General features: G+C 43.2%; 1 protein-coding gene across 3 annotated transcripts in view; it reads right to left on the bottom strand.

Moving 5' to 3' along the window:
* Positions 1–18,701, bottom strand: part of ARHGEF3 (Rho guanine nucleotide exchange factor 3) — a 309,811-nt gene that overhangs the window by 160,187 nt on the left and 130,923 nt on the right. The window contains exon 1 of one of the 3 annotated variants that reach the window (XM_055343739.1): positions 14,844–14,919. The exons of the other annotated variants lie outside the window; for them this stretch is intronic. Coding sequence (XP_055199714.1) covers positions 14,844–14,894 — 51 coding nt within the window. The 5' untranslated portion in view covers positions 14,895–14,919. Of the gene's footprint in view, positions 1–14,843; positions 14,920–18,701 lie in introns of those variants that run through there. 3 annotated transcript variants of the gene reach the window in all.

Here is an 18,701-nt window from a genome sequence, read left to right as displayed (position 1 = left end):
CTGGGTATATGTCACCTGGACCTCACCACTCTCTAAAATAGCCTAAGTTTAAGGGGACAGAACCTCTCTGGTATGGGCCCAACCCTGAATAAATTATTTCCCCATTAAAACTGCATTTCTGCCTTCTTGGCCTGCCTTTTTTGGCTTAGGTCAAGACAGAAACTCTATCCGGCAGAAGCACCTGTTTGATCTCCCTAATTTTGAAATCTTGGTTCTCCTCAGGATGTTGTAAAAGCTTGCTAGAAATGGCCCCCTGAAAACACTACCCTGCTGTGTTTCAGCCAGGCTTATCATCGATGCATTTACAAATGTTTACTTGAGGGGCCAGATACCCATACTTACTGGGTGCCTCCCACTGGCAAACAACCAATAAATGCCAAACAGTGAATTAAATTTACAGGCAAATTCAGGAACACCAAGTTTGTTAGCAAATTCTAATACCATATTGAAGGAGGGATAGCAAAAGTGGAGACCGATGTTACTCATCAGAACACAGTATCACCAATGTGTTAGGGAGAATGCCAGAGAGTTGAACATGAAGAATTTCAATGTATTTTTTAATTCAGAGAAAGAAGTGATATGTCGCTTTACACTATTTGGGTATATACCTTGCGGTAGTGCTTCCCAAAGGCTAGGTCTGGTACCTCAGTGGTTTGTAAGATCACCTTAGGGAGAATGCTTACCAGCTGTCTTAATTTGCGCTCCACTCAAAGCAGATCCTGGGGTAATGATTTAGGTGTAAGATTTTTACATGGGAGGCAATCCCCAGAAAGAACTGTAGGGAGTGAGGAAGTGAGACAGGGAAAGGAGGGAAGCCATGAAAGGATGTGGAGCCAGCAAGTTATGGTTACAGCCATGGGCAGCCAGAGTTAAGTGACTGGGGACCCACTGAGATACTGTGTAGTAGGTCATATCTCACAACTTTCCACTAAGGGATGAAGTGGGGCAAGCATTCAATTCACTAACTCTTGACTCTCTTTGATGGTGAAGGGCTCCTCAGGATGTTAACCCCCTTGGCTGGAGATCCCCTCAAGTAGAAGGCCTCAGAAAGTCATAGTGGGTAGAGGGGACTCTGCAGGTGATACAGGTAGGGAACTGGGAGTCTGCTTTACCCACACCAGATCACATAATAAGAAAGTCATGTTTTCAATTCCCTGTCGGTGTGAATCCATCAAGAAGAAAGGCTGAGCTTGGGCTACCTCACCTTGAATGCCCACCTAATGCTGCTTACTAACCTCGGTCTTTCTTTTCTGGGTGCAGAGGCTCAGGCAACAGCACCTAGCTGGAATTTAGTAACATTGTTTTGTGCCTATTTATTTAACAGTTCCATTCTATTTATGCCAAGCATACTGGTTTTCCATTTGTCACAATAATATAAATTTTCTATCAAAGGTAACTATAAGAGAAAAAAACTGTGTTGTTCTGTAGAAAGTTACTAAGTATTTTTCAATGTTAGGGGCTAAGGTAAAAGGTGATCCACAAATGAGGGAGGTTTAGGAATACCTTCTTTGTGGAAAATCCCTCTTGTAATTGTCACACAAAGTAACCATCCCTTGTGTTTGGCGGTGACAGTACAGAAAAAGCAACACTGTGATGCCTTGCCCCTGGGATGACTGCAAGGGGCCTCCTTTTTCGCCTGCCTTCTGGAGAGGATCTGTAGCATTCTGTCTGCCCAGTCATGGATTAAAAATGAAATTCGTATCTAATAGGTCTAACTTTAGCCACAGGAAATGGGAGTGCTTAGGGCCCAAAGGGTTAGCCGTACTTTGTTTGAGGATGGGCACATTATCTTTACTGAACCTTCTTCCTTCCCCTTTTTGAGAGGAGAGGGAGTGGAGGCTAAGGTTTGGGGAACAGACAGGAAGGGAGGCCTGCTGGATCTGTTTCCTGGTCTCCTTTGTGGGAGATATCTCCCCTCCCTGTTGTCAGTCCTAGCACTCAAATTTCTGCTACATTTCATTAGGACCAAGTAGTGCCCACTTTTGAATGTATTATAAAAGATACTTTGATGATGGAAACCACCTGAATGAGGAATTTAAAAGACTTCCATGTCTCAAGCATCTAGACACCTTCACTGCAGATATGAAATGCTTCTGTGAAAAATAAGAAAATTTAAACCTGGTGCCCCTATCTTCTCTGGTTTTATTACAACATACACAACTTAGGGATCCCTGGGTGGCTCAGCGGTTTAGCGCCGCCTTCAGTCCAGGGCATGATCCTGGAGTCCCGGGATTGAGTCCCATATCAGGCTCCCCGAGTGGAGCCTGCCTCTCTCTCTGTGTCTCTCATGAATAAATAAATAAAACCTTAAAAAAAAAAAAAAAGAAATTCTGGGATTTAATGTCTTGAATGTAAAAAAAGCATTAAAAAGCCTGGAAAAACATCCAATCCTACTAAAGTTCTAAGTAATGCAATTAAAATAAAATGCAGGGCAGCCTGGGTGGCTCAGCAGTTTAGCGCCGCCTTCAGCCCAGGGCCTGATCCTAGAGTCCCGGGATCAAGTCCCATGTCGGGCTCCCTGCAGGGAGCCTGCTTTTCCCTCTGCCTGTGTCTCTGCCTCTCTCTGTGTATGTCTCTCATGAATAAATAAATAAATCCTTAAAAAAAAAAAAGACATACACAATTTGCAGAAATCCGTTTTATAAATTTTTATCAGAAGCTGCCAGATGACAACTAATGCTATCTTTCTCATAAAGATATTTGATACATATAGTAAAATAAAGCGGACGAGGAACAATTTGTAGCTAGTTGTTTTCTAGTTGTTAAGGTCATCCAACTAGCTCTGCGACCTCAGGCATTTCACTTTCCCTTCCTGGATCTCAGTTTCATTATCTGTGAAACGAGAGCTTTGGGCCAGGTGACCTCTAAAGTCTCCTTCTAACATTGGATGTATAACAACACGTGGCCAGAGAGAGGGCCAAGTGGGAAACATTTTCCAGACGTACATGGGAGACTCTCAATTTGCCTCAAAATCATGTATTACAATCCTATCTGCAAGCAATATTTTTGAAACATAAGGTCTGTGTGCAGACCCCAGCATAGCCTAGGGAATTGCAGAAAGAAGGTGACCCACAAATGGCTATCTAGTGAATGGACAGAGGTACCTTTCCTGGACACATCTTGAGGACCCAAGGCTAATGCCAGCAGGACCAATGATCAGTGAAAGAGAACAGAAAATTCAAGAGGTTAAAGACAGGCAAAAAAAAAAGGGGGGAGGAAAGTGAGCAAGGGAGAGGACAGAAAAGGAAAAGACAAAGATACATACATAAATAGTCCATGCTGGCTATTTGCAGTTGTTATGTTCTATAAAGTCTCCTTGAATGGTGAGTAAGTGAACACAGGGCTAAGTTTCTGCAAGCCTCTGGTCACAATACTTTTGTCAACCAGCCAAGACATAATCTTGCTTTATGTATATTTCTAGTTAAAGACACCTTCTTCAGGGGCACCTGATGGTTCAGTGGTTGAGCATCTGCCTTGGGCTCAGGTTGTGATTCTGGGGCTCTAGGATTGAGTCCCGCATCGGGCTCCCCACAGAGAGCCTGCTTCTCCCTCTGCCTATGTCTCTGCCTCTCTCTCTGTCTCTCATGAATAAATAAATAAAATCTTGAAAAAGTCACTCTTTTTAATATATATTGTGGATTCACTGAAGTTGAACTCACAGCCAACAGCACTATAACTTGTACCTGAAGTTATAAACCTGAAAGCATGTATGTTCTAAGGCACAGAACAGCCATCCTGCGCTTACACAGCACTTCACCGCTACACTCAGAAAAATAACATTTTAAATGATGACATCAACAGTAGTACAAAAATGTGAAAAACGTGGTACTAAATAGACCACGAAAAAGACACTTGTTTGTAGTAGCTGAGAAGGAACAAGGCAAAAGGTTGCCATGACTGACCCCAGGTGAGAACATGTGGGTCGAGTCATTCAAATTTTTTGCTACTCTATTCATGTCCCTGAATGACCGCAAAAGTGCTCTGGGTATTGGTTTGGAGGTTACAAGTACATTTTAGCAAGTGGGCAAATATGGAATTTGTGAATGGTGAGGACTGATAGCATATATGTATATTTATATGACTCTGGGTGTGTATATGTTGAAAGAGAGAGAGAAATAAAAGAAAGAAAATGTATGAAATGAGGAAATGGATATTTCACCCAAAAGAGCTTTAGTGGGGTCACAGCGGGGTCAGGCCCTGCAGAGAGTGAGAACAGTGTGACCCATGTTGCTGTATCCCTCACCCCACACCCTTTTTAATCTGACAGACATAAAGATGCTTCAGGCAGGGCTGGCTATATAATCTGCAGAAGTCAGAGAAAAATGAAAATGTAGGACTCTTTGAAATCCAAAAATTACTGAGTTTGAGGTCAGCTACAGCAGAGCATGAAACCACACATGTGGCCCTTCTGAGTGCAGGAAGGACCCTGTGCACCTGAATAGGTCACAGGCTAGAGAAGTAGGCCCTGGCTTCTGGACCACAGGGAGGCCTGAGTTGGGTGAGGACATGTGAGCGGTTGAAAGACGGCACTTCACCCCACACTCCACTTGCTTATACAAAGCCTCAGGTCTTGGCTTAATGTCTCAGATTTGGGCTTTACCTCAAACACCAGGCCAGGCAGTGCAGAAAAGCTCAATTTCTCCTCCTTCAGGGCAGATCCACCTGGTCCCAAATTACAGCAAACAGCATAAGAGCAGGAGGGGTGGACTGGGTAATTTCTATCTAAAATAAAGGGGGGGGTCCCTAATTGTTTATTTTTTCCTTATCCAGAAACCAGAGTACAAACCTGCCTCTGTGTGTTCACACATTCGCACACAGTAATGTGTTTCCTTAAGGGAAAGACTCTCCTTGAATCGTCTAAAAATCAGATTTGAGTAATTTATGCTCCAAGGTGAGGAAGCAGAGGACTCCTGGTGGGCTTGGGGTTAAAATAAGAGGCCATTTCCCACCCATCAGATTGGCAAAATCAACAAATCTGACAGCATGAAGTGTTGGGGACTCACATAAGGATGGAGGGAGGCTCACAGACTGGATAACTTGACAGCTTCCAGGCAAGCTAAAGATGTGCATGTCTCACTGCCCAGCATTCCACTTGCAGGGACTCCAGAGTAACTCCTGCATGTGCTGGGCACTTAGCAACCCCGTGCATGGATGTGTATAACAGCACAGCAGAAGTATCTATTCGTACAGAAGTGGAGGACAGGACTTGAACCAACAGCCCTGTCAGTCAAAACCAATCCATCAAGCAAGCTCCCTCTTTCACACATACCTGCCCGGACCATTTCTTTGCTCCCAGATGTGAAACATTCATATCAGCTCTGGCACTGCTCACTCATGCCTCTTACCTGATTCACATTTGGATAGGATGTTTGTTTTCCTATGGTTTACTTTGATCCAACCCGTGTGGCTCTCAGAATTTTTGGTTTCAGGATGCCTCTGCACTTTTAAAAAGTATTGAAGGCCCTGAGGAACTTTTGTTTATGAGAGTTATGTCTATCAATATTTATAGTACTAGAAAAAAAATTGAGACATTGAAAGAAACCATTCTTTTAAAATGTAGTGTATTAATTTTTACTCTAATTAATATATTTTAATGAATATTAGGATGGCTCAGTCAGTTAAGCATCCAAGTCTTGATCTCAGCTCAGGTCTTGATCTCAGAGTCATGAGTTCAAGCCCCACATTTGGCTCCACAATGGGTGTGGTGTCTACTTAAAAAAAACAAACATATTTTAATGAAAATTGGCTATATCTTCAAAACCAAAAACACAGTGAGAAAAGCAGCATTGTTTTATAATTTTACAGCTGTCTTTACTGTCTGGCTGCATAACAGAAGCTGATTCACATACCTGTTTCTGCAATCAAGCCACTGTGATTGTTATTTTGGTAGATACATATAAAGAAAATCTCTTTTGTAGTGATGTATTTCATTTCTAGGTCTTGGGGATAAGACTCCTAGGGTTCCATGGATCACACTTTGGGAATCACTATTTCAAATCATTCTCCACTTTGCCAAAAGTTGTCTTTCACACAAACTCAATTACATCATTTCCTGCTTTCTTCAAACTGTCAACGGCTGCCTGTGGTCCAAACTCTGTTCACAAAATCCTTCCCATTTGGCCATTCCAATGCCTGTCCAGACTCTACTTTCACCCTGTTTCATTTACTGAGTACTCTGCCCACCATTAGGTACACACAGATGCTTGAACCTGTCCTGTTTGTTTGTGTCAAAGCCTTCCTCCTGCTATATGGACTCCTATGCATCTCTTAAAAGTCAATCCAAAGACAATCTCCCCTAGGAAGCCTTCTGTGATTCACCCTTCTCTTAGGGTTTCCTCTTCTTGTGTCTTATTTTTTGGCTAGGTAATTCAAGTACATGAGATTAAATTCCAAAAAGATATACTCTACCATGAAAAGTAGACCTCTCTCCCACCCCAGCTATCCCTCCTTCTCCCAGGAGGCAACACTGTGATAGGCGCCTTCTGCCAGCTTCCAGAGCTGCTCTAGACATAAATAAGCAAATCATTTATTTTACCCAAATGGTAACATACTATATACAATGCTCTACACTTGCTTCAGGCCATATCTTACACAGCCTTCCATGTCATCAAATAAACATTGGCCTTGTTTTTTCAACAGCTGCCAATTACATTTTTCAAATGTAACATAACTTATTTATCTAGTCCCCCACTGACATGGTATATGTGTGCTTTTTGATCTTTTGCTGCAGCAAATATTCTCCTACATAAACCAGTCCACACGTATAATAGACACTGTAGCATTAACATCTAGAATACAGCTGCTGGACCCAAGGGCATATATACTAGAAATTTGATAAATATGGCCAAACTGTTCTCCATAAAAACTGTTCTAATTTACTCTCCCACTGGCCAGGCACGTAAGGTTCTGTTACCCTCACCAAACAGTGTTCTTCAATGTTTTAATCTCTGCTAATGCAGTAGATAAAAAATTCTACCTTAAGTTGATAGTTCTCTAACAAGGTCAAATCTTTAGAGCTGTACTGTCCATATATGATAGCCACTAGGTATATATGGCTGTTTAGGTTTAATTTTAATTCATTAACATTGGATAAAATTTAAAACTTCGCTCCTTAGCTGTACTAGCTACATTTGCAGCGCTTCATAGCCATCTGTGCCTAACAGTCTCGTAGGAGACAGTGCAGATACCATCATCATAAAAAGTTCTACTGGACAATCTGCTCTAGATCCACAATGCCCAATGGCTCCCATGAGCCACATGTGGGTAGTGAGCACTTGGAATGTGTCCAGTCTGAACTAAGATGTGCTCTAAGTGGATAACACACACTGAATTTCAAAGACTCCATGTGAAAAAGAGAATGGAAAATGTCTTTTTAATTTTTATATGGGATAACATGTTAAAATGTTAATATTTGAATATACTGGGCTAGATAAATTATGACAATAAATTTCACCTCTTTCTTTTTCTCTCTTTCAATGTGACTACTAGGAAATTTTAAATTAAGCATGTGACTTAATGTTCTATTTCTCTGGGAGAACAATGCTCCAGAGGGCACAGTGCTCTGTTGAGACTTGGATTTTAGCATTTTTTTCTTTGTATTAAGTGTAGTCATTATTGCTATAAAGGAAAACAGATTCATCAGACTCTCTTCTTCCTCCTCACCCTTCCCCACCCCATGCAGACAGGGTGGGCAACAAAGAAAGAAAGGGTACGATGGTCCCGATGACGAATGATCAGCCCTAAAACAAACCAGTGCACTTCCCACCTGGGCGGCCACAGGCAGGAACCAGTGGCATCGCTGACCCCAAGCAGGGACTGATTTCCTGGTGGATGTTAAAACAATACAACAGAGAACAAAGTGCCTTCAAACCTAAGAATAGAAGAATGGCTCCAAATAAGATTTCCAGGACTCCATAGGAACACATTCCTCCCCTGTACCGACTCTAATCCACCTTCCACCCTTGATTTGGCCTGGCCCCTTGGCTTGACAAATGTCTCTTGTCTTAGACTCAACCCTCTTGCATTCTCAGCAGTCTGTACACATAGTTCTGGGTGATGACTGAGCGATGGAGTGGGATGGGTAAACCAGAGAAAGAGATGACAAGGAGTCTGCCCTAAAGGCTCATACCACAGTGACTCTACTGTGGAGACAATGGTATATATGTTTCTGTCATCCGTGTCTTTGACTTTGGATATGAAAGTCAAGAACACTCAAGTTTTGCAACATGATATATAGATCTGATAGATCAGAATGACACTGTTTTCTAATCAGGCACTGAGAGAAGGAGACCTCATTGTATTTGAGCATAAGTTACTTGCTTGGAGGAAAACATTAATTCATTATTATTACTACTACTATTATTAACTGTGTGCCTTTGGGCAAGTGAACTAACCTCTCTGGGTCTCAGTTTTACCATCTATAAAATAAAGGGATTGCCAAAGAAAAGGAAAACACTAATTCAAAAAGAGATATGCACGCCCATATTTATAGTAGCATTATTTACAATAGCTAAGGTATGGGAGCGCTCAAGTATCCAGGAATAGATGAATGAATAAAGAAAGATGTGGTGTACACACACACACACACACACACACCCTGGAATATTACTCAGCCAAAAAAAAAAAAAAAAAAAGAATGAAATCTTGCTAGTTGCAACAACCTGGATGGAGCTAGAGAGTATTATGCTAAGTGAAATAAACCAGACAGAGAAAAACAAATACCATATGTTTTCACTTATATGCAGGATCTGAAAAACAAAATAAAACAAACAGCCTCTTAAATACAGAGAACAAACTGATGGTTGCCAGAGGTGGGGTGGTGGCGATAAGCAAAATAGGTGAAGGGGATTAAGAAGTACAAACTTCCAGCTCTTCATTAAGTCACAGAGATGAAAAGTACAGCCTCAGGAATATCGATAATAGTCAATAATCTTGTAACATGTTTGTATGTTGACAGATGGTAACTACGATTATCATGATGAGCACTGAGTAATGAATAGAATTGTCATATCAGTACATTGTACACCTGAAACTAATATAATTGTAGGTCAACTATATTTCAGTAATAGATTTTTTTATTTTTAAAGATTTTATTTATTTATTCATGAGAGACAGACAGAGAGAGAGAGAGAGAGAGGCAGAGACACAGATAGAGGGAGAAGCAGGCTCCATATAGGGAGCCTGACGTGGGACTTGATCTTGGGACTCCAGGATCACACCCTGGGCGCTAAACCGCTGAGCCACCGGGGCTGCCCTCAGTAATAGATTTGTAAATAAAATAAAGGGGTTGGATAATATAAGCTTTCCTATCTCATCCATTCCAAAAGTTTTATGATCCCATCCATATGCAAATAAGATATTACTAACCCTTTCATTCTCTCACACACTTAAAAAAAAAACACTCATTAGGCTGGCCATTGATAGGAGCCAGACGCTGAGCCTGACACTGGCATACAAATACAGAAAAATGTCTTTTCCCATGGGTGACATTCTTAAGAGAGAGAAGGAAAGAGAGGGGGAAAGGGGCAGGAATGAATATCTGTGGCACAGTTCTTCACCTGGGGCCATGGGCCTGCACAGAAATTTTCACATCTCTGTGTGGTTTTCTGAAGAGAATATTTAAAAATGTATGGGACCTCTAAAAAGCAGAGGGCTAGGGACTTAGAGAAACTATGATAGACCAGGTATCATGCTAAATTCTTAGTATGTGATGGGTGCTTAAAGAGTTAGCACCCAAGGGACGCCTGGGTGGCTCAGCGGTTGGGCGCCTGATCCCATGATCCAAAATCAAGTCCCACATCCGGCTCCTTGTGAGAAGCCTGCTTCTCTCTCTCTCTCTCTCTCTCTCTCTCTCTCTCTCATGAATAAATAAATCTTAAAAAGCGTTAGCACCCAAGGCAGTGTACAAAGTGTAATGGAATAAATGTATGAGGGATCTGAGGCAGAGCCTTTTTGGTGCAAAGGTTGCCTCTTTCCCCATATCAGGGAGGATCTCTTTGTGTATAGCTTCTCCCTGCTACTGCATCTTCACATCCCTCACATCAGAAGACTGTAAGCATGTAACAGGCCAAAATGGCATCGACTTGTTTGACCTGGGATGATTGCACCTGCCCAACCAGGGATTAGAGAATAAAAGGCTATAACCTACATGAAACACTCATTGCTAGTCAGCACTCCAGGTACTACAGATACTCATTCATTAGGTATTTGTTTAGGACCTACACCATGCCAGGCCTTGGGCTAGACGTCCTCATTACCTTCGTCATTAATTATGACTCTATTTATCTTCCCCCAACATGGCAGCATGCTCCACATAACTGTGGGCTGAATGAGTAAATAGTGAGGATCTCTGTAGTGGATTAATCTCTCCTTCAGCAAACTTTTATGCTCTCTCCTGACATCCATGGTTTCGTACTGTCACTTGCTCTGGCTGGTGATACGGGTGGAAAAGTCAGTGTATCAATTCTGAGCCTAGGCCTTAAGGGACATCCTATGTCTCTGCTTGCTCCTCTGGGACCTTCTGACCTCCACCAGGGAAGAACAAACATGCGTAGCTAATGAACCCAAATGGGACAGATCGCCCCCATCAGCCTGCACAGCTCTGAACATAAGAACACGTGCCTGTTGTTGTTTGCCACTGAGCTGAGGTGGTTGCTAGTCAGCAAAAGCTGAGATCTTGACCCACATCCAGAGATTTCAGGCAGAGATTTCTTGGCTTCTCTTACTTCTCATTAAGGAGAGATTGCAGCAGCTAGATTGTTTCGTGTCTCTCTCTACTCCATTTTCTCAGGGCTGGTAATGTCCCATTCAAAGAAGATAGAAAAGGCTACAGAGAGCCATCATTAGGGTATCTTGGCACCTGGCACAGAGACAGACACAAAGCTGGTTCTCAGGCACAGCCTGGTGAGTGAAAGGATGGGCTGACTATTCATTTTGGTGGGATTAGCATTGTGAACACCAGTAGCAGGCAACAAGCTGGGTCTCAGATGCTCAGAGCCACTGGTGCTGTGGTCCCCCAAAGTGCAGGAATTGGCCTGGGGAGATACAATATCATTTCAGACCACATGCAGTAGACCTGGATGTATTTATTATAATGTATTTTAGGAAACATAACATTTAATGACTGTAAAGATATTCCCACTTAGGATGAGCCTGAATAAAAAATAATGAATAACTAGACAACTAAAAAATAACCAGTAATGGAAATGAGAAATACAACTGAAGTTTAGGAAACACGGGCCCAGCTCAAGTCTCATTTTTCTACAATCACAACCATAATCATAGCTAGCATTTTTTTTTATTTTAGAGGGAGTGGTGCAGAAGAAGAGAGGGCCATAAGTAGACATTGTGCTGAGTGCAAAGCCAGACATGGAGCTCAATCTCATGACCCTGAGACCACGACCTGAGCCAAACCAAGAGTCCGATGCTTAGCCACCCAGGCCCAATCATAATTAGCATTTTTGAGCGCTGACACAATATGCACTGTTTTAAGGGTTTCACAGGTATTATTTTATAAACTCCTAGTGGTAACTGAGGCAGATATTACCACGATCTCCATTTTGCAGTGAGGTTAATGAGGCCCAGGGAGGTAAAGAATCCACCCAAGGTCAAGTCACAATGAGGATTTAGACCCAGATAGTCAACCTCCAGGGTCCAGGTTCTTAAGAGTGATATTCCATTGGAGAATCTGGTACCCAGTGAGGTTCAGCATTGCCCACGGTTGACTGCAAAACCGAGACCTTGAACCCCAAACTCCTGACTCCCAGTCACCAACTATCCTATCTTATGGTAAGAGCACCTGGAGTTTCTGGCAAGGCCTGGGTGTGGTCTGCAAGAAACAAGGAAGAGAGGTGGTAAACGCCGTAAGGAAAACTTGGGAAGGAACAGATGGGGACATAAACAAGGCTGCCAATGAGAGGCAAATGCTCAATAGATGTGGAGAAGCTAGAATATGGACAAAATTATCCAGAAAAAGAGGGCTGACAGAGCAAGGATTGCACACAGGGTCTGCTTCCTGAGCTCTTCCCAAGAGACTTGCCCACCCTGGTCAGCATCGGGAACTGTTTTCCCTAAGTGACATCCACATGGTCTATATTTAGGTCCTACAGTCACCCATTGTTTCTGTCTCGGTGGACACTGGGGGTCACCACTCTGACCTCGCCCTCTCCGAGTCATACCTCTGAGTGTTCTATCAAGAAAGGCCTTTATAGAATCTGGTTTGAATCAACTTCCCTTTTCATGGCTACTACTTGGCATCCTGGCCAAGCTGTAAAAACATGGCTGGAATTGGGGCTTTAAAATAAAGTATTGACCTTCCGTGGAATATGCTTCCTTCCCTCAACAAAATCGAACCATGGTCATCTCTGTATATAAACGCATGGCTAAGTCTATGCACTCAGGATTCATGTCTCTGGTGCCCACCAACATTCTACAGTCAATAAGACCTAGGACATGGATCACGTTTGCTGAGTTCTGGCTCTGTGTGAGGCACTACTGTGGGTCATTTCATTTATTCCTTATGACAGTCCTATATAGTAGATGTTCTTTATTATCACCATTTTGCAGAGCAAAAGACAGATTGAGAAATATTTGGTAACATGCCTAGGATCACATGGCTAATAAGAGGCAAAGTTGGAACCTACATCTGTGTAGTCCTAAAACCCATGCCCTTAATCATTACACTTTACCATTTCTCCACTGATACAGAACTACCTTGGCCAAATCTCAGAATTTGAGATTCTGATGGATTTATGAGATCTTTAAAGAGTTTGTATCCTCCTTTTCTCTACCATTTACCAATTGACCTCCCACACCCAGTCCCCATTCCTCCAGATCCTTTCCCTGAAAACTCTCAAACCGAGAAATAAATATTTAGTCAGTAATATTTTCAAGAGCAAAATAAAGGTCAACAGCCACCCAGCCAATTACATTGTGAGTTCCAGTTCCTTGGGAAATGTATGTTTAAGTGCACTCATTTAACTTTGAAATAGGAAAGATGTGAGACCTATTTTTGACTTTTTGTACAAGATATTTGCACACCTTAGATTCGTATCAGAACTAAAATGAGTTTAGAGAAACTTCCATTTGACAGGTAGGGAAGCTGAGTCCAGAGAAGGTAGTGATCTGTCTAGATGCCCCTTTGGTAGCTGCTAATTGGACCACAGCAAACATCCACCAAAACAGGCTGACTTGCCAAAGGACAGGAAAGCAAAGTGTTACTGAAGATACTGCAGGTGACAGGGATGTAGAAAGGGCCCCATCATTGAAATCCTCATGCAGCACCTAATAGCTAAGAATGTCATTTCTGGATCCATTCTGCCTGAGTTTGAAGCCTGATCCACTGCTCCCCAGCTAGGTGACCTTGGACAAATTATTTATCTTCTCAAAATCTGAGTTTTACCATCTAAAATTGGAGATACTAATAATAGTCAATTCTATAGTGTTGTAGGAATTTCATGAGCTAATAGGAGTAAAGTGCTTACTAATGTGAAAAGTATCTAACAGGGGGATCCCTGGGTGGCTCAGTGGTTTGGCGCCTGCCTTTGGCCCAGGGCGCAATCCTGGAGTACTGGGATCGAGTCCTGCGTCGGGCTCCCGGCATGGAGCCTGCTTCTCCCTCTGCCTGTGTCTCTGCCTCTCTCTCTCTCTCTCTCTGTCTCTCTCTCTCTGTGTCTATCATGAATAAATAAATAAGTAAATCTCAAAAAAGGTATCTAACAAATGTTGGCTAGTATTGTATTATTTTTTATTTATGTTGCATTAACTATCACTAAATTGTAGTAAGTCATTTTAAATGTCAATTTCTGTATCTCAAAGGCTCAAAAATGATTCTTTATCAGGTGAGCAAACAGCTGGATGAGTCAGATGGGAAAGGAGAAAGACCGTAAAACCACCCAAATCACACGAAAAGATTTAAAATGTATGTCTAGAATGGTCATGTATGAGAGTTGGAGTTAGCATTACAAAAACCAGCCTCAGAATTCCAGTGAGAGGAGTAGAAAAAGCAGTGGACACTTTCTTTGGAAAATAGTGGTGGTTTATCCAAAGCTTTAATACCCACCCACAAACAAAAAGGACAGAGGGAGTCACCTTCAGGCCTCCTAATCATTCTTCAGCCCATAGAAATGTAACATTTCCAGCCATTCTTTCAGACATAACCAAACTAAGCACCAACACTCTTAATGAAAACACCAGTGAGTCTGGATGTCCCCTAATATCTGACTTCATCTTCTCAATGATGAACACATTCACAAGATTCACGATGAGGAAACCTACAAAAACGTTGTTCCAAGCAGAATGAACTTCCAAAATTGATTTCAGCCATCTTTCAACTCAAAGGAGAAGAAAAGATCTTGGAAATCCACTTTGTGACTTTGTAAATGCCCCCCGCCCCAAACAAAAAAACGCCAGACGGCAGATGCATCCTTTTTTTCCCTCTTTTTTCCCCATTTAATTGAAAACAGATCTCTTATGAAAATTAAAATAGTAGCATCATGGAACAAAGAGTGAAAGACACCCCCCTCACACACGCACACACACTCTCTCCTCCAATCACAGATGCTAAAGGAAGCACTGACAGCTAGACGCTCGCTTAACTCACCATCTCCAACCAAGCAACCATTGTGGTCTTAAACACAACCACACAGCTTTTTTCTGATTCATGTGAAGGCAGACAGAAGTCCCCCTCCATCATCCCAGGTGTTTTTAAAGCCCCTCCCTGCCCATTTGTCTGGGGAGGTGAAAGAAGCTTCGCCCTCCTGCACCCCAGCTCCTGGCACCACCCAGCCAGGCATGGGTGGAAGCTGGGAGCCCATTCATCCCTGGCTCTGCCACAGGGAGCTTACCTGAGCCCTGACAAAGAAGCAGCACCAAACCATGGGGCGCTCCGGCCTCATCCACGCAGAGTCCCCCGCCCCTAATTGCGACGGAGCCCTGCAGACGGGATTCTCTGAGCTGAGCAGAGCATGGTTTCCCTGAAGGAACTCCTCCCCGCCACTTGGGCTGCATGACAGGAAGTGACAGGGGGCCATCAGTTATAAGTGTCAGAAGCTGAGACCACACCAGCCAAGAGCTCCCCACCTCCAGCGGTTTCCTCGCCGGCTGCTGCTTTTTCAGAGCACTGTGTCTTTGAGCATTTAAAAGCACACCAGAAATTCAGTGTCTGGCTGGCAATCCCCAGCTGGTAAGAAACAAACAATGCTCACTGGGTCCCCACCTAAAGCCATGCCCAGCACTCCAGCAGCTCTAGAGTTCTCTGCTAGCACATCAGGCCTGGCGTCTGGAGCTTTGTAGACCTAAACCCAAACATCGGTGGGAGACAGAGAGAGAAGGGAGACTGGGAGAACTTTGTGTGTTCAGAGCGGAATCCATAGTCCACTTGAACTTAACCCAAGAGCCAGCTGCCCTGCCCGGGACACAGAGCTGTCACTGAATCCCAAATTCAACTCAATAAATGAGAGTGGTGGTAAACACCACACCCATCCGTTTCTTTTTTTCTTAGGCAAATCTTCTCTTCAGAGCCCCCTTCAAAATAGCTGTTTCTGGAAACCTCCCTCTCTGCTCTTTTTTTTTTTTAATCTATCTATTCATGAGAGGGACAGAAAAAGAGGCAGAAACACAGCAGATGGAGAAGCAGACTCTCTGTAGGGAGCCCGATGCGGCATTCGATCCCAAGACCCCAGGATCATGACCTGAGCCAAAGTCAGATGTTCAACCACTGAGCCACCCAGGTGCCCTCCCTTTCAGCCTTTGACATGGATCACGGAAGGCCTTAAAGCTCTTCTCAGAGTGATTATGGAAATAACTCAGGGCTGGCATTTCTCATTTCACAAAATGGGATCTCACCAGAATGAACACCTTGCCCGGGTTGCCTGCCTTTTACAAAACCCAGATCCCCTGGGTGACACAGATTGTCTCGCAGACACCTACCAGGTTTCAGGAAAAAGAACAAAACAAAACAAAACAAAATAAAAACATGCCCTGTTCAAACCCCTCCACAAATAATTCAACCCCCTCCCCCTCCTTGCATGGTAACAGTGGATCTCAAATCCACAGAGACATAATTCCAGTGCAGCCTTCAATTATTATTATTATTATTATTATTATTATTATTATTATTATTTTAGTTTTCTAATGGAGTAGTATTTGATTTGCAACTTCTAGCTGCCAAGATTGAGGCAAAAGTCTCCCAAGGCTGTCTTAAAAATGCAGATTTTTAAGAACCTCTACTTGTCTGAGCCCTGAGTAAAGTGGAGGACCCAGCAAAGAAAGAACAAGCTTCCAGCTAAGACTGGGCTCTAGGGCATACAAGAAAGCAGGCTCTCCCCATTCTCTCCAGGCAGTGACCTGGCCTCTAATATAAGGCCTCTGAAGAGTGCCCTGTACTCCACAGACATTACAGAAGGAGGCTCCAGGCTCTGGGAGTACAAAGGTGAACCACTGGTGACCTGAGAACAAATTAAGTGCTGCCAGGATCTACAAAAAAGTACTGAGGGGGCAAGAAATAACAGCCTGGCAAATGCATTATTTTTTATGGGAACAGAGTCTGGGAAGGCTTCTTAGAGCAAGAGACATATGGGTAGAACTCTGGGGGGTTTTCTAGGCAGGAGAATTGGCAAGGGCAGTAGCAAGGGAGTACAGGCCAACAGGACACTCTGGAAGAAAAGCAAATGCTTTGAAAGCACTGCTCCGACAGACAGACACGGGTCTTGCTTCAAAGAGCTTAAAGGGTCCTATCTGGAGAAAGAAGGAAGTGAAATCACCATGAAAAGGCTAAGCACTTTCAAGCAACCATCTGGGTCACCTCAAAGCCCACATGTGGTACCTACCAGGTCTGGTACTCAGGAAACACGCAGTGATGTTTGTCAAAAAACAGAGCTTACTAAAGGTGGGTTTCAGCTCATCTTTAGGATCCTCTATTTCCAAGAACCTGACTCCCCACAGAGCAAACCTGGGGTAGGTGGCAGCTGGTTGGGGGGAGATGGAAGGCATTCCTAAAAAACGCCTCTCCTCCAGCCTCCTGCACAGAAAGGGGCCTGAATTCATAGAGGCCTATCAATAAGCTGAGATTAGCCAGCCTGGAGACTTTTCAGCTAGTGAAGAATGTCAATCTCCTGAGGACCAATGGAAGTTCCCATAAGCCCAGCCACTCGTCTCCTGGAGGGTTTTCAAACAAGCCACTGAATGGAGCCCCAAGAGCCAAGGCTGGGATCACCCCCAAGGAGGGTCCAAAGGAAAATGTAAAATGATCAGGGCACTCTAGACTTTCTTTCTTTTCTGGAGGAGGGAGGGCATAGTCACATCAACTAATCCAAGAATGATTAAGCCTGACTTCTGGTTGCTGACACTGAACGAGAAAGAAGAACCGAAACCCGTGGGCTGCAGCACTTCGTGGAAGAGGTGAAACTTGACTGGGTCCCAGGGCAGGTAGCAGTGAAGGAGGGAGGTTGGGCAGGAGAACCAGCAGGTGGCCTGGCAGGAGAAAAGGAAGGGAAGAGCAGGGTATGGCCATCTCCAGCTATCCCTGCTTTGACCAGAAGCAAGAACTCCAGTAATGAAATTGGTCCACGCAGAGGACATCTTGAAGGAACATTTCAATAATAAGAGGCTCCTGCCATGCAGAGTTCAAGTTTATTTTTAGCTTCATAATGGAACTTTATAAAGGAACTAGAATGTGGGTTTTCTCTACATGGCACCTAGGATACTACCAAGTATTCAAATATGGTTTTCTACTGATTTTTAAATTTTTAAAAGTAACATGGTGTCACTATAATACATTCAAACCATACAGAAATAGTGTAAAAAGTGAGTCTTCCCAAAGGCCCTGCTTTTTTCTCCATCCTAGTCCCTTTTGCCAGAGGCACCCATGTCAAAGCCAGCTGTAGATAAAAGGGTTATAAACCCAAATGTTTTCAGGGTCAGGAGTCAGGTACCTGAAGGAAAAGCCTGGGTGGGCTCTCAGGGAGGCCCTCAGTCAGTTCCAACTAAGAGAGGTCCCAAGGGACTACTGCCCCAGGGTCACCAGACATTCCAGTTTCTCAAGAGAAGCTGGAAATTCCAGGTTATATATAAAATCTCACAATGTTTAAATGCTGGCAATGAATCCATCAGTTTAAAAAGTGCTATACAGGCCACGCAAAACACAGTTGCTGACTGGATTTGATCCAAGGGCCACCAGTTTGGCAAATCATCTAGACATTTCCTTCTGTCTAAACACACACAAGTTGCTATGTACAACATTTTATTTTTTACTTACATTTTTCAAAAATGGAAGAGTAACATTATTCTACCACTTGCTTTTTTCACTTAACATTCAGAGCATCTTTCCACATCATACCCATATTAGACCTGTACTGCAGAGCATCCCATGGTATGGAAGTACCTGAATTCATTGCCCCCTGGTCTGTCAACTTTCTGCAGACATGAGAGATGCACTTGAGATGTCATCTCTTAGTTACGTATTCTTAACTCTGCCAACATTGAGAACATAATTTATGATGAAAGTGAACCTGTGTGCAGATATTAAAACATCCTAAAGCCATAATTACTAAAACCATAAATGGTGATGGCAGATTTTTGATGTTTCAGTAGGAGAAGTTGCCATGCAGTTTTGCATTTGACCTTCCTAGGCATCCTGAGATAAGTCTCACTGTGATCTCTACTGCACAGGTTTTTTAAAACTGAGACTCAAACAGGTGGCAGGA

The sequence above is a fragment of the Nyctereutes procyonoides genome, unplaced genomic scaffold (genome assembly GCF_905146905.1).
Source record: "Nyctereutes procyonoides isolate TBG_1078 unplaced genomic scaffold, NYPRO_anot_genome, whole genome shotgun sequence".
In the NCBI taxonomy this organism is placed as follows: Eukaryota; Metazoa; Chordata; class Mammalia; order Carnivora; family Canidae; genus Nyctereutes; species Nyctereutes procyonoides.
The sequence above is the reverse complement of the archived record's forward strand: the minus strand, read 5'-3'. Positions and strand labels throughout refer to the sequence as shown.